Source organism: Lupinus angustifolius, chromosome LG15 (genome assembly GCF_001865875.1).
Source record: "Lupinus angustifolius cultivar Tanjil chromosome LG15, LupAngTanjil_v1.0, whole genome shotgun sequence".
Classification (NCBI taxonomy): Eukaryota; Viridiplantae; Streptophyta; class Magnoliopsida; order Fabales; family Fabaceae; genus Lupinus; species Lupinus angustifolius.
This window is the reverse complement of record NC_032023.1, coordinates 20,049,283-20,076,175: the sequence shown is the minus strand read 5'-3', so window position 1 is coordinate 20,076,175 and position 26,893 is coordinate 20,049,283. Positions and strand designations below refer to the sequence as shown.

At 32.5% G+C, this 26,893-nt stretch overlaps 6 protein-coding genes and 1 long non-coding RNA gene across 11 annotated transcripts in view; 4 read left to right on the top strand and 3 right to left on the bottom strand.

Annotated features, from left to right (window-relative positions):
• Window positions 1–1,614, bottom strand: part of LOC109328024 (protein TIC 22, chloroplastic) — a 3,630-nt gene extending 2,016 nt beyond the window's left edge. The window contains exons 1-4 of one of the 2 annotated variants that reach the window (XR_002105390.1): window positions 1,203–1,613; window positions 1,037–1,099; window positions 490–564; window positions 142–192 (exon numbers count right to left, since the gene is read on the bottom strand). Coding sequence is in view for 1 of the 2 variants with exons in the window: in XM_019561267.1 (XP_019416812.1) it covers window positions 142–192; window positions 490–564; window positions 1,037–1,099; window positions 1,203–1,568 (555 nt within the window). In the remaining variant the exon portion in view is untranslated. Of the gene's footprint in view, window positions 1–141; window positions 193–489; window positions 565–1,036; window positions 1,100–1,202 lie in introns of both variants that reach the window. The other variant, XM_019561267.1, reaches the window with a different exon arrangement.
• LOC109328025 lies at window positions 2,770–3,479 on the bottom strand. Its single transcript, XM_019561269.1, has one exon. The coding sequence runs from the start codon at window positions 3,337–3,339 to the stop codon at window positions 2,860–2,862; it is 480 nt and encodes a 159-aa protein (XP_019416814.1). The 5' UTR covers window positions 3,340–3,479; the 3' UTR covers window positions 2,770–2,859.
• On the top strand, window positions 5,853–7,184 carry LOC109328023 (transcription initiation factor TFIID subunit 8-like). The gene has a single exon (XM_019561266.1). It carries the CDS (start codon window positions 6,007–6,009, stop codon window positions 7,090–7,092), a length of 1,086 nt encoding a protein of 361 aa, XP_019416811.1. The 5' UTR covers window positions 5,853–6,006; the 3' UTR covers window positions 7,093–7,184.
• Window positions 7,454–12,094, top strand: LOC109328026. The gene is made up of 3 exons (XR_002105391.1): window positions 7,454–7,464; window positions 10,909–10,911; window positions 11,968–12,094. It is a non-coding gene; the product is annotated as an uncharacterized LOC109328026 (long non-coding RNA).
• LOC109328021 (actin-related protein 2-like) lies at window positions 8,501–18,025 on the bottom strand. 4 transcript variants are annotated; one of them, XM_019561263.1, is made up of 15 exons: window positions 17,946–18,025; window positions 17,673–17,783; window positions 16,801–16,935; window positions 16,651–16,722; window positions 14,172–14,250; window positions 13,642–13,691; window positions 11,801–11,904; window positions 11,654–11,722; window positions 11,506–11,569; window positions 11,128–11,196; window positions 10,793–10,876; window positions 10,402–10,460; window positions 9,778–9,844; window positions 9,010–9,093; window positions 8,501–8,887 (listed from the first exon to the last, which is right to left on the bottom strand). In XM_019561263.1, the coding sequence occupies exons 1-15, from the start codon at window positions 17,985–17,987 to the stop codon at window positions 8,807–8,809; spliced, it is 1,170 nt and encodes a 389-aa protein (XP_019416808.1). In that variant the 5' UTR covers window positions 17,988–18,025; the 3' UTR covers window positions 8,501–8,806. The 4 variants fall into 4 exon arrangements, with proteins under 4 accessions (XP_019416808.1, XP_019416809.1, XP_019416807.1 ...); XM_019561264.1 differs by having other exon boundaries at window positions 17,673–17,761; window positions 17,946–17,997; XM_019561262.1 differs by lacking the exons at window positions 16,651–16,722; window positions 16,801–16,935; window positions 17,673–17,783; window positions 17,946–18,025 and adding exons at window positions 14,352–14,423; window positions 14,502–14,636; window positions 15,374–15,484; window positions 15,647–15,726.
• LOC109328629 (lecithin-cholesterol acyltransferase-like 1) lies at window positions 19,177–21,593 on the top strand. Its single transcript, XM_019562184.1, has 2 exons — window positions 19,177–19,641; window positions 20,517–21,593. Exons 1-2 carry the CDS (start codon window positions 19,241–19,243, stop codon window positions 21,454–21,456), a joined length of 1,341 nt encoding a protein of 446 aa, XP_019417729.1. The 5' UTR covers window positions 19,177–19,240; the 3' UTR covers window positions 21,457–21,593.
• Window positions 22,044–25,244, top strand: LOC109327417. The gene is made up of 3 exons (XM_019560558.1): window positions 22,044–22,600; window positions 23,154–23,341; window positions 24,577–25,244. The coding sequence occupies exons 1-3, from the start codon at window positions 22,081–22,083 to the stop codon at window positions 25,063–25,065; spliced, it is 1,197 nt and encodes a 398-aa protein (XP_019416103.1). The 5' UTR covers window positions 22,044–22,080; the 3' UTR covers window positions 25,066–25,244.

The following is a 26,893-nucleotide window of genomic DNA, read 5'->3' as shown; positions in this document are numbered from 1 at the left end:
ATTACTGAAGTTCTTACGGCTACTGATACACCCTTGCTATACAGATAAATACATTAGACAAAAGGCACACTCACTCCATTTTGTAACTCCCACCCCCATCATCTCAAAGTATGCTAACAATTAAAAATAAGACAACATTACCTGAAACACTGGAACTCCATCAAAACCTCCCTTACTGGATGCTGCTCTCAGCTGATAAAAATGAAATGAAAAATAATATTAAAGACAATCTTACAGTTTGATAATTCAACCAACGTATTCGCTACACGTTTATTTATGTACAATTCAACATAAATTGATCTCATAGAATCATTTCCCACACTAAAGCAAACATGTACACACTTGAAGCTTCTTTCCTCCCTTATTTATATTCAAACTCATCAGATCTAACTCACACTGTATAGTCACTGCTATTGAACTCAAATGATGAAAAATACCAGTGCCGTCAAACAAAATATTCTACGCACAAGAACTAGAATAAATGCTAACCTCTAGAGCATTCTTGATCTGAATTGGATCAGGTAAAAATCGGAATGCAATGCCTTCAACCTTAAGCATATATACCTATAGCCACAAGACAAATAGTCATAATATGTAATAAAGTACAGTATAAACACTATATTTAATGTACTCAAAAAATTATCCTTTTGCAGTCAGTGGCAAGGTCTTAGATTACAGTTGGAGTCGCAGTTGCCGGCAACTCAGAGTAAATGTGGAGGACACGGCCTCAACATTTAAATTTTGGCTGCTTTCGCAACCACATTTACGACCGAATTCACTGCATTTTCCCACAATTGTGTGTAATTGCAGAGTACGAACAACAACATTTAAAACCATGGTGAGGGACTCAGGGACATGTCCTCACAACAAAAATCATTGTTGAAAATATCATTATACGTGTCCACACAATTTAACTAGTTAACTAAGATGTTAACAATCACAAAGCAATGAAATAGTTTAACTATGAACATCGGTAATTATCTTAGCATTAGCATTAGCATTAAATAAACATTTATGAAAGGGGAAAACAAAGGACCTGGTCAAGAGTAATAGGAACAACCCTAGCCTTTCCTCGAAGTTCTCCTTTCCGTAAACGAACCTAAGACATAAACAAATCAATTTAGCATCAAACAAAATCTAAAGGATTAGAATGAAACAATGAATTTAAAAATTGAAAAAGAAAAAGAAAAAGAAAAGAGAACTTGAGAAAGAAAAGCTTCAGCATCCTCTTGACGAAAACAAAGTAATCCAATAGATTTAGCTCCATCAGGGGAATCAGAAATAAGAACAAATTCGTTATTGGAATTACTGACAGTGTAAACTTTAGTTCCAGAAAGGGAATTAGCAACGTGGTTAGAAGTTAAAGTAGAAGTAGCAGCAAGAGCGTGTTTGGGGTGAATGAAAGAAGAGAATAGAGATTGAGGAGAGAAATGTGGTTGGTGTAATGTAATAAATTGTTTGGTTGAATTTTCAAAGCGAGTTGAAAACTCAGTTCCCAAACGAACGCAGTGTTGATGGATGAACCTTGAAAATGAGATAAGTGGGTTCGAGTGTCCGCAAGACTCCATCTTTTTTTCTTTCACGAACCTTGCAAATTGCAATTGATTGTTGATGACTATAACAAATATAATTGGATTTCGCTCTAAACTCTAAACTATAATTTTAATTACAGCTTCATCACCATATCTATATTGTTTGGGCCTATTAACCTATCTGCTTCAGTTTTTTTGTGGGCCTATATACGAGTCCATTTTGTCTGTTTTTAATATATTTTATTTGAGTGTGAATCCACTTATTCCAAGAGTAAGTTTTTTTAATTTACTCCTTATCTTATTTATCAATTTCATGGATATCCAATGGTTTCTACTCACTAATTCAAACCATTGAATTTCCCTATATGGTTAGGATATGGAATAAGTTTAAAAGATTTACTCTTGAAGTAAGTGGATTCATCCTCATTTTATTTGGTCATTTAGTTTTTAATAAATTAAAGATTAGATTCATGTATAGATTGACTTCAATGATCAAGGATCTAGATAGGGCTTAGAAGCCAAGTATACATACAAAATTAACATAAACTTAAAAATACTTGGTTTAAATGGTGTGTTAGAAAAATGACAATTATGTACCTAATGAATAAGAGTGTTGGAAAATGATAGTAATAACTTAGATAAAAAATAAAGAATTGATAGAAATTATTATGATATGACAATAACCTAATATTATTTGTAATAAAAGAATTATCTTGATTTGACTCTTCTATTTTAACTTTCACAATTGGAGAAGAATTGTTCCAGTTGGCAATATCAGAGGTTGTAAATTATCTGTATCTTGACATGTGGAGATCTTGTGTTTCTTCTAATCATTCATTGTTAATTTTCCTTATATGATAGTATCTCCCAGTGTGAATACTTAGTTCTAATTGAGCAGAAATTTTGTTAACAGTAAATTTATGTTCACTCCATCTGAGATATATTTACTGATCCATAATTCTTCCTGCTTCAACCTTCAGCTTTATATGAGTTAGTCATGTTAAAATTGTAAACAATTGGAAGTTCAATTTTAAGTTCTAAGTAGAATATGTTTATTAATGTCTGAACAAAATTTAAGTAACATGAAATTTTAAATTTATTTGGAGAAATTTGATTCAAAGTATCTTCATTCACTTAATATATGCAAATCAACCATGGAGATGTGTTAAATAGAATTAATAGAAATATGCATTTTAAATAAATATTACATAACTACTTTACACACATCTAAATCTAGTTTACAAACCAAATGTATTAACTAACTTTCCAGTTTCCACAATACAATTTTTCTGATTCAAAATAATGAAAAATCCCTAGCTTGATTGGTTCATAAAACAAGACTTCTTTTTCCAACAGCATAGCTTCTACTCCTTGGATAAGAAACAGACACAACAGGATCAAAATCCTCACCTGAATCACATGCCATATCTTCATCAATTCTAGCCATGCCAACACTAGTAGACTTAGGTAAACCATTTGCTCCAACATGCTCATGTGACATGTTCTGTTCCTGTTTTTGTTTCAAAACCAAATTATCCACATCAATTCTATTAACCAAAGTTCTAGCAGATGCTGCTCTCATAAGCTCAGCAAAATCTTCATTATTCCCTGACCTTGATGTGGCAACACTATAGCTTCTTGGTAGAGTTGAAAATCTCCCTGCAGGATCAACAGGGTTGCTATAATTCATGTTGTTACCACATGTTGTTATGCTTTTCACATATATGTCCCTTGCTTTTACCAAAACTCTAAAGGGTGTAGTTATGATCCTCAAAAACTTGTTCTGGCTCTGCCCATTGCTCCTCATACTTTAACTTTTCGGGGTTGATGTTTGGTAACAAATATATATAGTGAGGACAAATAATTGAATACAAATATGGATTATAGGTAGAAGAAGTATGAAATTGTAATGGAATTGTAATATGGTAACGTGTTTAGAAAAGGGTGTTGGTTTTTATAGTGGCAGCAAAAAGCTTTGTAAGGGATATATGAAGGTTGATTTGAAACTATGAACATAGCTTTGACTTTTTCAGAGCACACCGGGTCAGAAAATGTGAAGATAAGAACAAAGTCGTGGATCGTGTTACAGCATAAATTATTATTATTTCTACTATAGTGTATAGTTTTAACTTTTAATTAATGAAGTTGTTCAAAAATAGAACTCTAGTTATGAAGTAAACTTATCAACGTGGCTTGGATTTGAAGGACTGGTAAAATTTCAACATCGTTTTTTCTTTTTCATGACTTTTTTAAATAGAATAGAAACAAAATATAAAATATGTTTTTATATTGGTGAGTAAAGAGTTGAAATAATTTGGCAGCTAATTAAGAACTCAGAAGAATTAGCGCGTGTAAAGTAAAGTGGAGGCACGACTCTCTTGAATAAGAAATAAAAGCCGTCGCACATTGGCAACGACTTCCATTTAATTTTTATATCATTTTCTTCCAACTAACAACTAAAATCACCTACTTTGTACAAACTTACTATAATTCTATGTTTGTTCTCACTCGTAAATTATTCAAATTTCAACTTAACCAAATTATTTGGGTCAACATGAAACACACGGTGTGGGAACATTTTCCCTAGGTAAAAGTTTAACTATTTGACATGAAATTCAACAAATAATTAACAAAAAATACCATAATCGATGTCAATTAATATATCTAAACGTAAGTTTACGAATTTCTCATGGAAAAGTTTAGTAACAATTATTGTTCTAAACAAAATCAAGTTTAATCTATTATTTTTTTGACCATCGGGTCACGATTAAGTTCATGGATGGAGCATGACATATTCCCACAAAATGATGAAAGATAGCAAACACTAAACTTAATTAGTTAGAGGTGTTTGATAGTAGGAATTTTCCCACATATGAGAAATGTGAGTATAACTTTCTCATACCCTTCACAAAATATAGGTTTTTGAAATGCTATTTCCTAGGACGTTTTCTTATGAATTATATAATTGTTCTTTAAGGAAACTTTTGAAGGACTTGTTGAAATATATTTTAATATTTTAAGTAAATATTATATTGGGTTAGTAATTAGTTTAAATTTATTTATCCTTTGCGTAATTAAAATATTTGTGAAATAAATTAATTAGTTAGTTAATATTTGAGTAGTTAGGTAGAATTGAGTTTTTTTTATTTTCTATATAATATGTTGCTTAATTTCTTTATAATTCAACTTATTTAATCCATTCTTATATTTGAAATTCATATTTTTTTTCTTGCTCCTCGATTTCTAATATGAGTTATAATTTGTAATTTCTAAATAACATAAAGATGTTTGTTGCTTTCAAATTTAGACTTTAAATTTTAATTCTAATTATCTTAGCTATATGTTTTCTATTTTCGAAATGGAGATTTTTATTTGAATATAACAAATAAAATGAAATTAATAATACCTTCTTTTTGTCCGTTTCATATTTATTAAAATTTGCCTAGTTGGGGAATTGGTTTGGCCCAAAAGAAATAATTTTAATCTTATGGAAGTCTGTTTGGGCCAAATGATGTGTGGTTTTTTATTTAAAAAATCTTGTTTTTTAAAGAAAGAGTTGATTTGTGGTTTATGACTTGTCTCTGGTTTTGAGAACATTGTATTTGGTGTTTTCATGGTTTTTTTCTTTGTAAGTAATTAGTTGTTCTCAGGAATTAAATTAGTAATTTGTGGTTTATGAGATTCATTCTCTTTCAATAAATATTGTTATTAGGAATTAAATTTAAATTTTTTTGTCTAGAGATATACTTAAGTCTTAAACCATTAGACAAATATATTGATGATGAAAATATAGTATAAGAAAAATTATATCAAGGTTGTATACTTCAAATATAACTGCCTTACTATGTGTCAAAACTCAAGAATATCATAATGCATTAGTAGAGCTGGTCGAACATCATTTAACAAAGAGAAATATTTATTACCGAATCATATAATATTTATTTTTATAATAAATGATAGATAATGAACCATAATTTTAAGAAATTGTGACATTATTATTGTTATTTTGTATGAATTCACCCTCAATCATTTTAAGCTTGTGAAATTTTTGAATTGTCACTTAACTAATTTATGATTAAACTCATAAATTAATAATAGTAAGCCACATTCTTTTTTTAAATTTCAATTAAGTTATTTGCACACATGTGGTTGTTGCTGCTCTTAGCGTCTAAACCAGTTAGAGCATTGTGCATGGAAATGATTTGGAATCAATCATATTTAATCAAAAATTATAATTAACTTTTTTTTTAATTTTTAATTAATATATCATGATTAGTCAGACCGATTTAATATATCATCTTTTAATTAATATAACAATGTATAGATCCATTTCTTGCTTAAACCACTTCACCCAGCCTCCTTCATTTTCCTTTTACTCTTTCACAAGTTTAATTAATTTCCCTCCTTTCCTCCATTCACACTGCTTCATTTTTTATACCTTCCCACTCACAAAACAAAACCCTAATTCAACGACATGAGCCACGGTGGAACACCTTCTACATCCGACGACTTCGGCCGAGCCGTCTCCAACCTCGCGGTGGCTCAGCTCTGCGATTCAGCCGGCTTCGACGCCGTTAACACCTCCGCCCTCGACGCCTTTGCTGACGTCACAATCCGTTACCTTCTCGACTTAGGCAAAACGACACAGTTTTACGCTAACCTCTCTGGTAGATCACAATGCACCGTCTTCGATTTGATTCTAGGGTTACAAGATTTGGAATCACCTCTAGGGTTTCCAAGCCAACAACAACAACAACAATGCCTTGTAAGTTCTGGCATTGTTAGTGAGGTAATTAACTATGTTAATTTAGTTGATAACGAAATTCCGTTCGAGAATCCGATACCTCGGTTTCCAATTGTTCGAAACCGGAAAAACATACCGAGTTTTTCACAATTTGGTGAGACACCACCCTCTAAACATATACCTAATTGGTTACCTGCTTTGCCTGATCCTCATACTTATATACACACCCCTGTTTGGAATGAGAGGGTTTCCGATCCGAGAGAGGATAAGATCGAACAGGCGCGACAGCGTAGGAAGGCTGAAAGGTCTTTGCTGAGTTTGCAGAAGCGGTTGTTGAGTTGTAGTAATGGTTCAGTAGAAAGCAGTAGTATTGCTGCCACAGCTGATGATGATGATTCAAAAGGACAAGGTCATGAAGTGGTTGTTGATAAGAACTCGACGCAAGGGAATAATAAAGAGGCTTCTCCGGTGGTTGCGTTGGTGTGTAAGCTTTCGGATGAAGCTGTTGATGGGAAGGGTGTTTCTGTGTTGGAGGCATTTGCTCCTGCATTTGAGGGATTGAAGGGTGATATTTTATGTGATGATGGGCAGGAAGAGAAAATTGATCTTCCTGCTGTGAGGCCAACTGTACATTTTAAGTTTAAAATTGGAAAGAAGTTTATAGGTGAGTCGTTGGATACTAGACATCGGAATAAGGGTGCTTTGAGAACGGCGGCTTTGGGTGGACGAGAAGATGAGAGAGATGATAAGAAGAGGAGAGCGGAGTATATTCTCAAACAGTCTATGGAAAATACACAAGAACTCACTCTGTTGTAGATTAGTTCCTTAACTAGCTTTATGGGATGAAAGAATACTGGAATTTGCTATTGTGTTGTGTATATGAATATAAATTTGGTTTTGTTTTGTTATTTTGATGAATGGTTTAGGGGTCGGTTAGGGTTGGGTAGGTTAATTCCCAATTTGTTAGGTGAATTCATGAGCATTATGTTTAACCTACTAAATATTCAAACACTTGTGGGATGAGAGTTTCAGCCCTCACCATTAAAGATTATTATTCAAGCTTAAATCTTGGTGCAAAATTAATTATTTTTAATTGGCTTGTCTCTCAATTTTCATCTACCGACTTTTGGAGGTGATTTTTTGGTTTTGCATCCCCTGGGGAAGCATGGTAAAAGGAATAGTAATTGAGTTGTGTATTTTACCTTCTCTGATTTCTTTAAGAAGTGCAAGTTTTCAGGTTAGGTAAGTTGTGCATTTTAGATTGGATTTCCTTTGTATTCTATGGAAAATGAAAAATTGTTGAAGGGTTTCTTGCACGGACTATATTTGTCATTTGAATGATAGATTATACTGCTTAATTTTAGGTTAGCGATTCAAGTGGGCTTTGGATTTCAAATCTGTTCCTGTCGACGCACTATGAATCCAGAGGGTATGAACACAGATGATAAAATTTTAATTTGGAGTCTCTTTTTATAGTTGCAGTTGAAGTGTACCTGTACACACTGAATGACAGAACTGAAAGAAAATTAGTTAAAGCCTGGTTTGTTCGAAAATTCACTCTTTGGGATCTTAATCAGTTTTGATTTTTCAGTGAATTGGACTTTGCTTTTAATTTTGAAGAATCATGCAAGTTGCCAAGAATGTGATGCATTTCCGAATGTCTTGAAAATATTAATAAGTTATGTGATTAGTTAAAAACCTGGGAGTGTAATCAGTGTATACATGTCATAACACAGATAACAATATTGAATGTCATTACTAGACGAATACTCATCTATAAATAGAAAAGGAGGGATATGAAATATAAGTTTTGCAGTGGGGCTCTTCATCCTATATCTGCAAGGGTATGCTTTTGCCAATGCATAAATATGTTTAAGGTTTTGCTTTATTTTTGTGAAGTATCTTTCTTTATCGTTAAAGATTATTTGGCATGATTGTTTTGGAAGTTCTTGCATTTGACAAAAGCATAGAGAAGGACGGGCTTTGCTTCAATAAGGAGCTTAGAAACATTTTTTCATGTGCAGTTCATTAAGCAGACACCAAGTAGTGCTGATATTTTGCAAGAGAATGTGGAAATTTGAGAATAGTTTATATTAGAACATTTTATGAAGCTTGAAGGAAAATATAGCGATAAATAAAATATGTGAAGAATTTTCTTCCTCCTAGGGTAGGGAAGAATCACCCCTCGTTCCCAACATATATATCTAGTGAAAACTCAGCAAAGTAAAACGAACTTTGAACGTTTTGAAATTTAACAAACAACGCATTCTTTATTCTCCATTCTTATGCTAATAAAGTTACAACAACTCTTGTTGCAAAGAGAATAGGATACACGAATTCTTTTGACAACTCTATCAACCAACAGAATGCATTTACTACCACAACTAGCTACACAAGGCCAACAACGATTCGTACAAGCTATTTTAGGAGGCGATTTCAACAGTTTTGAATAATCATCACTCAGCTTCTGGTGTAGTTTTGCTTCTCCGAATGATCTCTCACTTTCAGTACTGTAACATACTTCGAAAAGTCACGCCTGGCCACACCTGCTTAGGCAAGAAAGTCCTTCTTCCAAATAATCTTCCCTGTTAATCCAAAACTCTGGTGCATCCTGGGTTTTGTTAAACTGTCTTAGGCACTGATTGTTCAAACTGGGAGAATAATCCCCAACAGCAACAAAGATAGAGAAGCTATAGAAAGAAAACAAGTAAAAAGTTAACAATTAACTCAAACCTTCATAATTCCCGCAAGGACAGCACCACCAAGGTACACCATGTGCTTTCTACGCGGTGGATCCTCAATTTTTAATCGCAATTTCTGATCATCACCAGAATATGAAATTATGAGAATAAGCATAAGAGAACCACGAGTTAGCTCAATTCACAGCTGTGGATATATCTCTTTCCCTTCGGAAATAGAAAGGACCAGAACTAATTGGAGCTTATGGTATATTTTCTGATATAACCATAATGTTCATAAACATGGCAAAATGCAGAGCTAAGTGGAACAACAATGGGGCCCCAGTTAGGATAGAAATTCAATAAATAAGCAAAATTTTCAAGTAGAAATTAGAGTTAGGCATAACATAAGCATTACGATTTACAGTCACAAGGCCAGATATAAATCAACAACACCGATTCACTGTTCTTTCTTTCGGGGCAATGCCTGCAGATTTAAATCAATGGACAACATAATTCTCTCCTGAGCTACTCCTACTCTATAGCCTAACTTGTAACAACAAGCAACTATATCAGGTATTAGAACATAAATAAAGACAGGATAAAACTTATTTGTTGTTGCTAAGTTAACATGCAACAACGGCCAAACTCTATCAGAATAGGGAACTTGGTTACAAAGATCATCAAATGATACCAATAGTGTCTATCAAAAATCAAAATTTTAATCGATGCTAAATTAGAGTAAAACTGTATCTTCAATAATCCGTATAGAACACACATCACACATGGAGAATCCTAAGAAGAGAAAAAAACCCAAGCTTACCTTCAACCCATCTTTGTTGCCCTTCAGAACAACATCGAGATAACGATCTTGTATTTCTTTTTCCAATCTGAAAATGGGGGACAGGCACAGAACACCAATTTATCAACTTTGATTTGATAATATACTAAAAATAAAACATTTTAAGAGAATCAAATAACAAGCCAAACAGATATAAAAGAAGTATTAATTATTAAAAAACCAAATAAATAAAAAAGGACACCTAAATAATTTTTTAAGTCATAAACTTGAAATTCAAAACAATCTTGAAATATACTACTTAATGCAAAGCATATGGCATATTTAAATGGTATATTAACTTATTTAAATCTTATAACTGCACATAAAAAGTTTATTAATTTAACTAACATGAAAAGGAATCCCCGAGTCACCAGTTTTCAAACGACCAATGTATATAGTTCAGGGAAAAGATTCTCTGAAGTAGGGTTTCTCTCTGAAATGAGGAAAAGTTTACCCCTCTAAATCCAATGTATGTAAGGAGTATCTCTTACCTTCTTCATTCTTTATAATCATCTTCTTTCTGTCGCAATGAATTATTCTTTGAAAAAATTGTAATACATTATAAAGCACAATCAGAGCCAACGTAAAGGAGAAATAACACACTACCTGCTTGGCAATCCAGGATACATGGTGCTCCCTCCACTTAATACAATGTGCTGGTAAAGCTGCAAAAAGAAACTTGTGATATAATATATGCGATAGATTGCTTGACATTTTCAAATTCAAAACAGTGATACTGATACTGTAATAGGTGCAGGATATCTATACAGATTAAAGAAAAGACAACATGCCAGGGCTGCAGTAATGGCTGTAATAGGTTTCATCTCAGAAACAGTAGCTAAGTATTAGTTTAACTTTTGACACTTTCATAATTAATTTTCAATATATGAATGGTATTATCACATCCTTTCAAGCCTAAATTGTAATAACTGGCATTGACATTGTTTTACTTGAGAAAAAGATAGTAAAGAACTAGATTTCAAATGTAGTATTATACCGTCATCCGATTGTCAATATCCATTTCCTGAATGCAGCGAAATACCATGTCAGCCATTCCGTCACCTTCAACATCGATTAGTTCCTAAAAGAAGGGGGGAAATGCCAGGCAATTAGCAGGTAGCAAATTACACACTAAATAGTTTAGCAAGAATTGCAGTGACACAACATCATTAAAACACTAAAGTTATGTTCAAACCAAAAATAATCTTCTGCCATGATCACTGTGATAGAGTTTGAAATGCTTTTTCTTAGAGAGATGTGTGTGTGTGTCTGTGTGGGGGGGGGGGACTTTAAGTGGTAGGAAAAAAAATCAAATGTGCACCATGTACCTACCGGGGTGAAAAGAGCCTCAGGTGCCTGGAACCTTTCAGTACCTACTTTAATGACCCTTCCATCAGGAAGCTGGTTAAGAGAGCATAAATAATTATTGTAATATTAGTTCTATGACAGCTGCCCTCGTACATACACAAAATGTTGTGTATTCAAGATTACTTACATGCATTAAGACACATATTATGAATATGGTTACATAAATGCATGAAAAGCTTATCGAAAGAAACACATGAAAGAACATATCAAATAATTAGACTTAAGTCCACCATACCTTTATGCCTATGCGAGCCATTTCAACCAGAATTGTCAACTAAATCGATAACCATTTAGACAGAAATAGTCCTATAAATATTTCAAGGAATTCAGGATAAAACTCACAGTATAATTATTGACAAGGATGGTGGTCTCAAGCCCCAACTGATATTCCCTCTTGTAGTCATAACTGTAGGGAAATAGAAATGTAGCTATTAAAGCAACATTACAGATCAAAGGAAATTAAAGTGTAACCATGAGATTTGTTTTCGACCTTATATAGCATAACTTCTCTTTGATTTCCCTAACAGTCTCAAAATCAGCAGTCCTATTCAGTGAATACCTTATGGGAAGGAAATCATATTCCAGTTAGAATCATCATACTGATATTACAACTGAAACCAAAGGAATTAGCTCTCACCCCCTCCTTGAAAGCAAATCAATAAGATAGGACGTTATATGTCGGCCAGCTACATTCATTCGTTTTGTTAGATGAGGGAATGAATAGCCGTCAACGACTGGGGCCTTGACAACAACAAAAACTTTCATTATTAGAATTTTGGAATGATGCATATAATTCATGAATAGTATACAAAACTTGTTAACCACTTCCTGCTTTCTTAAACCAATGTTGCAACATAATATGTGTGCCAGGGATGGTGATTATGATCAATCAATATATCCTAAATTACAATTCATATTTCATAATTATTTGGAAAATTAAAAATGGACAAGAGGGTCCAGTTCTCATCAAGAAACAAAAAATTATGAATCCAAACATTACAACACCACTGCAATCCTGCTTCAGGAAAAAACCATGGAAGAGGAAAAGTAATAATTTTCTTATAGTGAACTGGTTTAGATGACCAACATAATCATTATAATAAATTTTCATATTTCCAAACTGACAGGGGGACCATAACCATAAAGGATATATCAGGTTATGAGTCAATATTGTGCATCTTTATACAACCATTTTTCAGGATCAAAGCCAATCTCACGACTTATGAAGAACAAATATTGAATAAGATACTCATCCTTTTGTTACTAAGTCAAATGTCCACTAGTATGTGAGGAATCATGAGATGGAATACTATACAAATATATTTCTCAGTCTTAGTATCCACTTTAACACCCTATAAATGTTGTATAGGATAAAAATCTAATCTGTTGACACCAGTGTAAGGCTTGGTACACTCACCATTTAATGACTCCTTACAGAAAGTGATTCTCATTAATCCAACCATTGAAGTATAAAACTAGAAAGTAAATAATAAAACAAAAACTATCATGCTAACTTTGCCACCAAATTTTAGGAAATTAAACTATAAGCACGCAATCAATGGTTGATATTTTCATTTACTTGAAAAGTATATTGTATGAATGGAATGGTGCACGAGGCTCACACATAGTAGGGTCTAGGGAGGATGGATGTACACAACCTTATCTCCGCAAGTGGAGAATGACAATAACGAACCTTGATTAACATAAAGCTTTATGAGAACAATATTTGTGATGTGAAATTTCAATCAATGGTCGATCTCATGAAATAATGATCTTAGAAAAAGTTATTCATTGGTGTAAAATCAACTTTGATTTAGATTGTTGTCAACAAATCATGGGGTAACATTATTTTTTATGTATTTAGGACTTCAATCAATCAACAGTGATATAAAAGTGCGTTTTAATACTCTTGAAATAAATTTTTAAAGGTTGAGCTCACAAATCAACCATTGAATTTAAAACTAATCAAGTCATGCATATAAAATAATATGTCAATAGCAAATAAATTAGCACTCGATCAATATGAGCAATGCTAAGAAAACTCATGTGATGTTCATTCACTGAACCATAAGCATGAAAGTATCATGTTTACCGAACAGGTTGAACCCAGCGTCAGAGCCAACTCATCCAGTATCAACTTTGCAATAGAGATTTTCAGGCAACATAGTATTTCTCAATCAACATTTCTTAAGAAAAAAATACAATATAAATTGGATATGCAATTGTCAAATGTTTGATTTAGTTACTGTACCCAACTCATCTAAGATTTGATATGAAAGATCAACAGAACAATCACTAGTTAATTGAGGGATAAACACGGTAGTTATATATAACTGACACGAATGGTAAAAAATGACTCTCTTAAAGGCAACATGCAAGAAATAAAAAATAAATCGAAATTGAAGAATATGGCAAAGAACTAAGCATCATTATAGTGTTCAGCATAATAATTGAGTAGTACAGAAGCAAATTAATTACCACATGAGTGACACCATCACCCGAGTCAACAACTAATCCAGTTAGCAAACCTGGGACAAGTAAAGAAATGTTAAAGGGTAAGTTGAAAGGAGGCGCGAAGAGAAAACATATTGTCATATTGATGAATGAAGTGTAACTTTGCCCTATTTCATACACAAAGCCTTGCAGATTATGATATGTAATTAAACCCCATATTGTGTATAAAATGGTTGGCCCAATACACGAGACTCTCACCTAACAGGGTCTAGAAGGGTAGATCACGCAACCTTACCCTTGCAAGTGGCTATTTTCAGGATTTGAACTCATGACCTCCAAGTCACAAGGCAAACAACCTCACTATTGCATCAAGGCTTACCCTCTATGTTGTGTATAAAATAATAACAAAATATAAAATATCTATGGCTTATAAACAACTATATGTTGGTAGTTCTTACAGAAATGGATAATAGGTTTTATAGGGAGAAAAATAGAGTTAGGATTAGAAAATAAAGAAAAACAAAACTTCAACCTTCACTCATCTCTATAAGCACCTTGAGCATATAATGTTAGAACAGCTTGGATTTGGATAAACACTCCAGCAAAATTGTACTTTTCAAACATTGTCTCAACCTGCCAGGTTAAATCATGTATAGACAATATTATTTAAAATAATGAAATATACTAGAAATTCAATTTGATTTCTAAAAAATATTAAGAATTGTTTCTCAGACCATTGTTTCACGATTCTTTGAGGGATTAAGAGGCGGATCTGTGAGTAGAATCTTACAATCTGGTGGGTTAATCTGTTAATAAAATCATTTACCAGAGTTAGCTATGAACATTACACCAACATGATATCCACACTTGAAAGAGAATGTTACTTTTAATTTATCGAAAAACGCATGATCCCACACATGACACATATCATCCCAGTTTTGCACAACGCCATTGTTTACAGGATAAGATATATCAAGCTGATGCCTCAACTCTGCACAGCCTTCACCAACAACAATATCCTATATGAAACATAAATTCAAAAGAACAAAAAAAACATCTCAGAAGTCAGAACTAAGCTAAATTTTAAAACATTAAATTATAGTGCATAATTGCATATCGTTCATGATTACAATAGACACAACGATTATAAAAGAAATTTCACAAATATTGACTGTTTATCTCTATTCTTCACTTCACACAATTGAATAAAAAAATTGCACATGAGATAATCCATGAGGATCATTAACAACATATATTTCTTTTTCCTTTGACCAGTATCATCAATAATTAGACTGTTGTAATATTTATGCACTGATAGTATAAAAATTCATATCAGTGCATAATCCAACATTCATTTGCACTTTTGTAAGTGTAAAATCTATACATTGTCAATGTAAAGATGTATAACACCACATCATCCATCATTCATTTTGATTACTTTTTCTGAAAAGTCAAAGATTGAGGATGCAGTGATAGTCTATAAAACTCATACAATGTCAATGCATACATCTCTTTCTCTACTTTTATTTAAAAGTCGATTAAAAAACGAATGATGTAGTGGCAATGTAAAAACTCTTACATCGTTGGTGTATACATTTTTTTCTCTAATAATTATAGAGTCATTCCTTAACAACATATATGATAAATCATAATAACAACCGCATCTAATAGATCAAATTGACCTTGCTTCCAACGTGTAATTTAAGTTGATAATATACTGATTAGTGTTATTTAGCAGTGAAATATTGACACAAACCTGAAGCTGTTGCTCAGTGAGTGATTCTTCGTAACGAAGCATAGGACGGCCAACAACAGAAGGGAAAACAGAGGTTGGAAAATTCTCCCCTGCAAAACCACACTTCACATACTGCATTTACAACATTTAAATTAGATTGAATTATGGTGTGGTGAAATTGGAATTTTGAATATCATTTGGATCGATTTGCAATAATATATGATTTGGAAATGAAAAGAAGCAATGTGGTTTCATATATGAAATGAAATGCAAGATGAGAGAGGAGAGTAGTACTCCGGTTCCGTTATCGCATACGACGACGTTTTTGCTGTCCATTAGTGTGAGGAGAACTGTGTACTAGATCCTGATGTGTGACGAGGGAGGTGACTTTATTATTCGTAAAATTGGTCCGTCAAAGATACATAATATATCACCAACTTTTGTCCTTAGACTTTAAGTTTCCGATTTCTGAGTTTAAAACTTTAAATATTGATTTTATTCTAATTTTTTTTATACTACCCCCAACCAATAATTGCCAATTCAAAAACTTGAACATCAACTTTGGGATTTTATTAGAGCTTATATCCTAAAGATTTAACTCATATGTTTTCTAAGAATTTGTTTAAAAGTTGAATTTTGGAGGAAAAAAATAAATATTGATGACTTATGAGTCGTCTTACAATTGTATTTCATGACTTTAAAGTCTTTCATTTTCTTTCGTTCTCCTCCAAAATTCAACTCTCATTTTAACCTTAAATAAATATTATCATATAAGAAATAAAATGTATATTTCACGTGTAGCATATGTAAAATGTATTACGAATTTATGATAATAACTAAAATAATAATACATGATAAAGATGGATTAATGTATAAATTGGATGGATAAAATGTTATAATTTATATATAAAACCAACTTGACATATGAGATTTAAGTTAATCATCTTAAACCACCTTGGTCTGTTGGATCTAGAGAATGAATAATTAAAATTAAGTATAACTAGTGTAATTTAATTTATGTGTAAATGAATTATCCTTATATATATTGAAAAGAATTGTTTTGATGTTAAAAGATAAAAAAGTTTAGTTTTAATGAGTGAAACAAAAATAAGTGTCCAAAATCATTAACAAACATTTGATTCTTTAGTGAAGAAGTTTTCATTTAACCATCAAAATTATTTCAAACATTGTCTCAACCTGCCAGGTTAAATCATGTATAGACAATATTATTTAAAATAATGAAATATACTAGAAATTCAATTTGATTTCTAAAAAATATTAAGAATTGTTTCTCAGACCATTGTTTCACGATTCTTTGAGGGATTAAGAGGCGGATCTGTGAGTAGAATCTTACAATCTGGTGGGTTAATCTGTTAATAAAATCATTTACCAGAGTTAGCTATGAACATTACACCAACATGATATCCACACTTGAAAGAGAATGTTACTTTTAATTTATCGAAAAACGCATGATCCCACACATGACACATATCATCCCAGTTTTGCACAACGCCATTGTTTACAGGATAAGATATATCAAGCTGATGCCTCAACTCTGCACAGCCTTCACCAACAACAATATCCTATATGAAACATAAATTCAAAAGAACAAAAAAAACATCTCAGAAGTCAGAACTAAGCTAAATTTTAAAACATTAAATTATAGTGCATAATTGCATATCGTTCATGATTACAATAGACACAACGATTATAAAAGAAATTTCACAAATATTGACTGTTTATCTCTATTCTTCACTTCACACAATTGAATAAAAAAATTGCACATGAGATAATCCATGAGGATCATTAACAACATATATTTCTTTTTCCTTTGACCAGTATCATCAATAATTAGACTGTTGTAATATTTATGCACTGATAGTATAAAAATTCATATCAGTGCATAATCCAACATTCATTTGCACTTTTGTAAGTGTAAAATCTATACATTGTCAATGTAAAGATGTATAACACCACATCATCCATCATTCATTTTGATTACTTTTTCTGAAAAGTCAAAGATTGAGGATGCAGTGATAGTCTATAAAACTCATACAATGTCAATGCATACATCTCTTTCTCTACTTTTATTTAAAAGTCGATTAAAAAACGAATGATGTAGTGGCAATGTAAAAACTCTTACATCGTTGGTGTATACATTTTTTTCTCTAATAATTATAGAGTCATTCCTTAACAACATATATGATAAATCATAATAACAACCGCATCTAATAGATCAAATTGACCTTGCTTCCAACGTGTAATTTAAGTTGATAATATACTGATTAGTGTTATTTAGCAGTGAAATATTGACACAAACCTGAAGCTGTTGCTCAGTGAGTGATTCTTCGTAACGAAGCATAGGACGGCCAACAACAGAAGGGAAAACAGAGGTTGGAAAATTCTCCCCTGCAAAACCACACTTCACATACTGCATTTACAACATTTAAATTAGATTGAATTATGGTGTGGTGAAATTGGAATTTTGAATATCATTTGGATCGATTTGCAATAATATATGATTTGGAAATGAAAAGAAGCAATGTGGTTTCATATATGAAATGAAATGCAAGATGAGAGAGGAGAGTAGTACTCCGGTTCCGTTATCGCATACGACGACGTTTTTGCTGTCCATTAGTGTGAGGAGAACTGTGTACTAGATCCTGATGTGTGACGAGGGAGGTGACTTTATTATTCGTAAAATTGGTCCGTCAAAGATACATAATATATCACCAACTTTTGTCCTTAGACTTTAAGTTTCCGATTTCTGAGTTTAAAACTTTAAATATTGATTTTATTCTAATTTTTTTTATACTACCCCCAACCAATAATTGCCAATTCAAAAACTTGAACATCAACTTTGGGATTTTATTAGAGCTTATATCCTAAAGATTTAACTCATATGTTTTCTAAGAATTTGTTTAAAAGTTGAATTTTGGAGGAAAAAAATAAATATTGATGACTTATGAGTCGTCTTACAATTGTATTTCATGACTTTAAAGTCTTTCATTTTCTTTCGTTCTCCTCCAAAATTCAACTCTCATTTTAACCTTAAATAAATATTATCATATAAGAAATAAAATGTATATTTCACGTGTAGCATATGTAAAATGTATTACGAATTTATGATAATAACTAAAATAATAATACATGATAAAGATGGATTAATGTATAAATTGGATGGATAAAATGTTATAATTTATATATAAAACCAACTTGACATATGAGATTTAAGTTAATCATCTTAAACCACCTTGGTCTGTTGGATCTAGAGAATGAATAATTAAAATTAAGTATAACTAGTGTAATTTAATTTATGTGTAAATGAATTATCCTTATATATATTGAAAAGAATTGTTTTGATGTTAAAAGATAAAAAAGTTTAGTTTTAATGAGTGAAACAAAAATAAGTGTCCAAAATCATTAACAAACATTTGATTCTTTAGTGAAGAAGTTTTCATTTAACCATCAAAATTATAAATATTTATTAAATCAATTTATAATAAAAGTCAAGTTATCCAAGATTTTCCTAAAAAATAATTCATTAGACTAATCATTAATATTTTTTGAAAAATGCTTCGTTTACAACTTTATAACATCTAGTGTAAAAAAACCAACACAATATTAAGTAAAGAAATATAACATCTAGTGTAAAAAAATTATGTATAATTAATATTAAAATATTTATATACATATATATATTAACATTGTAATATATTTTTCTAAAAATAAAATTTGAGAAATCCATTGAAGACGTGGCATCTCCAGTCCCAAACCTCCATCACACAGTATATGACACGTTCGTACCTCGTGTCATCGAAACCCATCCACCATTTTCATCAACACAAACAGTGCAAGTACTTTACTTGTATCTATCTCCTCTCTATCATGATAAAGGATCAACATCATGGTCTCAAAATTGGCACAGTACTGATTATGATGCTGTCCTTGGCATCCACATTTGGAGCGAGTAGCAACAACTTGCACCCATTGATTCTAATACCTGGCAATGGAGGGAACCAATTAGAGGCAAAGCTAACGAGTGAATACAAAGCTTGTAACTGGTTTTGTGAAAAATGGTACCCTTTGGTTAAGAAAAAAGATGGGTGGTTTAGATTATGGTTTGATTCTACTATCCTACTTGCTCCTTTCACGGAATGTTTTGCTGATCGCATGAAGCTTCATTATGACACTCACCGAGATGATTATTATAATACCCCTGGGGTTCACACTCGTGTACCACAATTTGGTTCAATCTACTCACTTCTTTATCTCAATCCTCGTCTCAAGTAATTTTGCACTTCATCCTTTTTATTTTAACTATTTACTCTCTCAGTTACTTTTACTTTTTTAATTTTATTTCTTGTGAGCACTTGTGGTTGTGATTTTTCGCCCTTCTTAGATTAAAAATGCAGTAACTATCCTCACACCGACACCTCTTAGTTGCTATATTAATCTATTAGAGAAAAAGATGTGCTTAGTGATAGGATAATTATGTGAATGTGTATAAATCTTTACACTTTCAGGGTATAGATTTTGTAGTCTTGATATAACACATTTGTACATAATAATATATGGATATGATCTATTTTGGTATGCACCCACAATTACATCAACTTATGTCTCATAAATGTCTTTCCACCCCATAATATACTTAAAGCCTTAATTGGGTGTTGCAAAAACGCCACCAATTTGTTTCTTGAATGATTTGCCATCAATGTTTTTGAAACGTCATGGGTACTTCTGTAGACTTGATTGATGACATTGAAAAACTATAGGGCTTATTGTGTTACAAAAAGATGTCATTTTAATGTAGATAGGTTCTAAGCGATTCTGTAAGCTCTCTAGTGTTGGAGAGTCCAGTACTCTAGATCAAGATTGGTAACACAATTTTCGAGGATACATGACATTGTTATCTTTGAGGGACTTATGTGATGAATTACTCCATCCTTTAATGTTCACTCACTTTCACAATAACATGTCTCATAAATTACCTTATTAACAAAATCATTTCTTTCTCAAATCCAACCTTGAGGAGGAAATTCGCACACAAATAAACACAGATATGATGTTTATCTACTAATTTTGTCTGCCTTTTTTGGTTACTTTCATTTGTTTCTATAATATGTCATCAACAAATAAATGGTATCTTACATATGTACAGGTATGTCACCGAATACATGGCACTCCTAGTAGGTTCATTACAACAGCTTGGTTATAGTGATGGTGAAACCCTGTTTGGAGCCCCCTACGATTTTCGATATGGTCTCGCTTCCAAAGGTCACCCATCTCAGGTTGGTTCCAAGTTCTTAGAAGACCTCAAAAGTTTGATTGAGAAAGCAAGCACTTCTAATGGTGGGAAGCCAGTAATCCTTCTCTCCCACAGCTTAGGAGGCCTCTTTGTCCTTCAACTCTTAAATAGAAACTCGCCCTCTTGGCGCAAGAAATTCGTTAAACACTTCGTAGCTCTTGCTGCTCCATGGGGTGGTGCTATGGATGAAATGTTGACCTATGCATCTGGCAATACTCTTGGAGTACCCCTAGTGGATCCTTTGTTAGTGAGAAATGAGCAAAGAAGCTGTGAGAGCAACCTATGGCTTTTGCCTAATCCTAAAGTGTATGGTAATAATACACCATTAGTGATCACTCAAAATAGAAGCTATTCAGCTTATGACATGGTTGATTTTCTTAAAGATATTGGTTACCCTGAAGGGGTTTACCCTTACGAAACTAGAATACTACCCTTGATAGAGAATATAGTAGCACCTGAAGTGCCTATGACTTGTATTATAGGGACAGGAGTGAGAACTGTAGAGAGTTTGTTCTATAAGAACAGTGATTTTGATGAACAACCTGAAGTTTTATATGGGGATGGTGATGGAACTGTGAACAAGGTGAGTTTGTTGGCACTTCAATCACTATGGAAAGATGAGAAGAATCAAAGCTTGGAGGTGATTAAGATTGATGGAGTGACTCATACTTCAATACTAAAAGATAAAGTTGCACTTGGTGAAATAGTAGGTGAGATTAATAGAATAAACTCTCATATTCAACTTCGTTTCAGCAATTTATTTGTGAATAATAAGGTGGAGAGTGATAAGTGATCACAGAAATGGGATCGTTTCTAAGAAAAAAGCTACTTGAGGGAACTTTATATCCATTGTATGCAATATTATAAATGTCTAGAATTAAGATTTGTTGGTTGTTGTAATGCAAAAAAAAACTGAATGATAAAAAAATTCAAATTAAATTTTGGACTTTTTTGTGTTGTAATTCAAATATTTATGATGATTTATTTTCATTGAGTGTAAATGATAGTATGGAAGTTTTATTCATCCCAATGTGAGGACATTTACAAATTTGGTACAACTAACAAATCATGTGTAAAAAAATCCCACCGAGTTTTCAAAAAATTTAAATATGAAATATTAGTCATGTTTTAAGGGAAAATACTAGCATTTATTTTTCTTGATTGGGTAAAATATGTAGGAAATAGAAAATAACAGGGGTATAATGACAAAGGAAATATTGTTGGATTTGAAAATTTATACATAATCACTATATCATTTATTATTCATTTGTATTTTTTAAAGTCAATCATAATTACATTAGATGATATAATGTCAGTAATCCATATTTGGATGACTATATTATCTATATCTATATAAACACTGTCACATTCTTCATATCCCCGATGCATTTATTTATTTACTTAAAAGAAGAAGAAAATGTCATGGTTGGCACGGTCCCTAGCAAACACGCTTCTACTAGATGAAGAGAGAGATGATGAAAACGACATCGTATCAGACTCTCAAACTATGTCCCCAAGAAGAAACTACATTCATCAGAAACATCACGATCAACCATTATCACCGGAAGAAGAAGAAGATGAAGGGCGTGGAGTGAAAGAGGATCTTGATGAAATCAAACAAACCCTAACCCGACAATTGTGGGGAATGGCCTCTTTCCTCGCTCCTCCTCCTCCATCAATTTCTAATCAATCAGAGCCAGACTTTGATCACTCACTTTCTTCACTTGGAGAAGAAGAACCGGTTTACAACGTAGCTGTTTCCGACCAGGACCCGGTCGAACCGGGTTCAGATGAGATCCGTGAACCGGAAATGGAGGAGGAGGAGGTGGTGGCGGTTGTTGGGATTACCGATGAGGTGTTAACTTTTGCTATGAATATCGCTATGCATCCAGAAACGTGGTTAGATTTTCCTATTGAAGAAGAAGATGACACTGATGGTAATTAACTCCACTCCTACTTGTTTTCCTAATTGCTATCACGTTTTTAAATTGCAGATACAATGTGGTTCCACATCTGTAGCTTAGTGGTAGCGACTCAATGGAATCAATGACTATAAGTCTCCGAGGTCGTGGTTCGAGTCGCGGAGGCTCCCTTTAGGGGAATAAAAATACTGCAGGAGTATTTAAGCTTAACAGGTGGCACGCTCAGTAAATTCATGGACCATAGGGTCGCATGTCAAGGCTGGGGTGTTATACCACACGCTCCAAAAATCGCAATATTGCAATTGTTGACCACAATTTAAGATCCATTAGTGCTTTCCCTCTATATACTCATGGGTAGGGATGATTATTATTTCAATTTTAAGTTGCTTGTATATATTCATTAGCTTAATTTTGCATTCCTCATAACAATATCCTAGTATTAGTTGGTTTTATAGTGATACATTTCCTGATAGTGGTAGACTGGTAACGTTCACATTGTCATATGTTATTATAAGCTTAAGTTTCTCAGATGATGAAATTTGAAACTCATTATGTATCTTATTTGTAGATTTTGAGATATCCGATTCGCAACAGGAGCATGCTGCGGCTATTGAAAGACTTGCTCCTAGTCTAGCTGCACTTAGAATTGAATTATGTCCTTGCCATATGAGTGAAAGTTACTTCTGGAAAGTTTATTTTGTGCTTTTACATTCAAGGCTTCATAAGCAAGATGCGGAGATTTTGTTTACGCCTCAGGTCTGTTACATGGGATTTTGCTTTGCCTTTTGCATTGCTCTTGCAATTATCATATTTTGCATTTTGGATTAGAAATTAGTGTTTAGTTTTCTTTATGGGACAGAAGAGAGCATGGTCACAATTTGAAATAAGGTTTTCAATTTCCTATTTTGGGAAGTACTGAAGTAGTATGGCCAACCATCCTTTATAGTTAAATGTGGAATGCAGTCAATGCATCGCAATTTACAAAGTGCTCTATGGTAGTGGGCATAGTTGTAAAATTCAAATAAGCGATGTTATATATAAAACAGGTAGACTAATATGTTGTGAAAAAATCACTTTGGTGTTTCCTCTTGCTCTTGCTACTCAACACTCAAGCTCAACCTTGTATGAAGTTTATGGTCAGTTCAGCTGAGAAGGCTTTTATATATATATATATATATATAGAGAGAGAGAGAGAGAGAGAGTAATAATGGTTCATTCTAGGGTGGCCTTCATTGTAGAATTTTAGATCTTAAAAATATAGGCATTCTTTTCATCATTTCTTGGCTTCTAGGGTGGCATTGCAATTTTTTAACAAAGATTATAAGATTTTTATCCCGGTATGATTTTGTTACTTGTCATTGGTTAATGGTTATTTGAGCTTCAAGAACACGTTCTCACTCACTATTCATTTGTCTTTCTTCTTTGATAGTTTCCTGATTCAGTAAGCACACATAATTTATTTGAGTTCCAACCTTTACAAACATGGTTTTTTTCCTTTCTGTTTTCTTCCTTATCTAAAACCCATTGAGCGATGTTTGGGGTCTACATGTTTTATTCTCCTCCCGGCTCATTATAATTTCCTATACTCATTGCCCTCGCGTACATCTACCCTCCCCAGATCCTATCAGGTGAGAGTCTCATGCACCGACCCGCCCTTTTTATGATGATTTAGAAGGCTTGGTTGTTATTGTATGAAATTTTAGTATAGGAAGTTATTTATTAGTGACTGAAATCTTCATAGCTATTCTGAAAGGAGAAAGGTTTGAAATTTGATTTAGTTGGATCTATTGTAGTTTTGCCTGAAGAAGATTTGGTTTTTTGAAGAGGTTTATTTAATTGTTCCTTTTTTCGCTTGATTTGGTAATCATCAGCGATTTGTCTCTAATGTTCGAGTCTAAAGTTTTCCTGCATCTTTACATTTAGATAATATTTTACATCTACCTTCAATCCATAGATGAACTTTTCTGATGTCTTAGTTGTAATGTTTGCAGGTCATGGCAGCTAGAGCAATGTGGATGCAGGAGCTACACAAACAAATGAAGCCTGATGTTGAGTCTTTCCGAATAAGCAGCACCTACTCAAGAGATACTGCTCAGCATAATGATTTTATTCCCAGTTTATCAGATGGTGCCTATTCTGGTGACATGCCTCAATGGACACATGAATATGAAGCAAGGACAGCAGATAACGAGACAGAGAAGCACATGGTTGAAAGTTCTGAAACACTTTTCACTGACAAGTCTGTTATTGAGGAAAATCTAAGTGGGAACAAGGATCTAAATTGTGGTCGATCCTCTCAAGTTATTATTCAGGACTATGATGATGATGATGAATGGCCAGAGGAAGACTCTGATTTAGGGGGATATAGTGGAACAATTCTTCCCATGGTGAATGAAGAAGACATATCTTTCAGTGATCTCGAGGATGATGATTATGGCATTAAACCTGTTAATTCAAATACAGATTTAAAGGTGGTATAAAACCTTAATCCAGATGACATGATTGTGGTGATTTAAGGGCATTATACCCTCCTCACTCGAAACTAAGGACATTGAAGAGAGTGGCCTTATGTTAGGAAAAACACTGGTACTGGTGTCTAAAACATTCTTTTGTACATATCAATGGTCATCAAAGTTGAGAAAGTGCTATTATGTGTTTACTTGGTGTAATTTGAGGCTGTGTAACGAACTTGTTACACCTTTTTCCCATACATTTTTTCGCTGAAAGGTCAGGTATGGGTTATAAGGTGGATGTGGTTTTTGGACAACTCGAATGGAAATGAAAAAGTGGAGCTAAGACAGTCATTTGATGTTTGATCCTAAACGAGAATTGGATGAAGGATATGCATAAAACCGAAGTCTTGCTCTGTTTCAGAGGATAGATCATATAGGTTCAAGAAGTGTGTGTGTGTAAATGTTCTTGTTTGAGATATAGAATTTGAATTTATTCATGTATCTTACGGTGGTTGAGGTAGGATTGTGGGTGCTCTTATTTTTTGTGTGTTCTCATCTTGAATGACACTGATTGATTGAAGGTGTTGATAATCCTCTTAACATTCTACGATCGGTTTAAAGTTTTTACTTCATGATTCATTGCAATAAATAATGTGTCTGAAAATGACAAGCATGTATAATTATTTTTTTATATTTATATACTAAAAACAATTACCTAAAAAACTTACTATAATCCTCTTATTTTTTTATATTTATATTCATTGCATGTAATTATTTTTTCGTATAAAATATATGGGTCACTATAACATAATATAATGAAGTACAACCAATAAGATGTGATCTAGTGGGGTAAACCGGTAAAGTGCTACCTGATCTTTATAAAGATCAAAATATTAGGAGTTTGATTTCGGTTAGCAACTCTTATTGAAAGAAATAGATACATATCTAAAAAAAATTAGATATTAGATGATGAGATATATCATTGATAGTAATCAAAATTAACAGTATCATTTAAATTCACATAATTAAGTCTGAATATAAATCTGTCAAATTCAGACATACCAACTAAATGACTATCATTTAACAAATGTTATGAATTGTTTTTTATTAAAATATAGTTGCTTTATTTAAGAAATAAATAACATACCGCATGTTCATCACTTAATAAAAGTATATAATACATTGAGCCAATAATTTAGTTTATTCTTATCAAAGTTTTTACTTTAGTTTTTTGTATAGGTGAACGGGTAGTTTCATGGGGGATTTTATATGGGTCGAAGAGATATGGAATAAGAAATTGGGAGGTGTGCACGGATGCACACGTATTCGGCATCATTTTTCACGTCTAAAATTGTATAATTTCAAGGGTTTAAACATAGATGCTCATATTTTATGTTAATAGAAGTCATGTATGATATGTTAACCAATTGAAATACATATAAATTAAAATACATATAAATTGAATATTTTATTGCATAAAATAAAAATAATAAAAATTTTGTTCTTAAAAATAGAAACAAAATCTTGATTCTACTCAAATATGTACATTCAAAGAAATTTACTAAAAGAAAACAAAAAAGTTAAACTAGGACATTGACTATATCATAATCTTTATCATCAATACAAAATAATCACCGTAAAAGATATCAATTATTTTATATTATTACCTTTATTGCCATTAAAAAGCAGTAGTGATTTTAAAAATTACTATAACAAAAAATATTTAATATAGTAATCTTTTGTCTATCTATATCTATACTCTATACTACTTATAAAGCAAAAACATAAAATAACTAACTATTCATGGTGTAATTTATAGTTTCCTATTTTACCCTCATTATTTTCTATTTTCTAC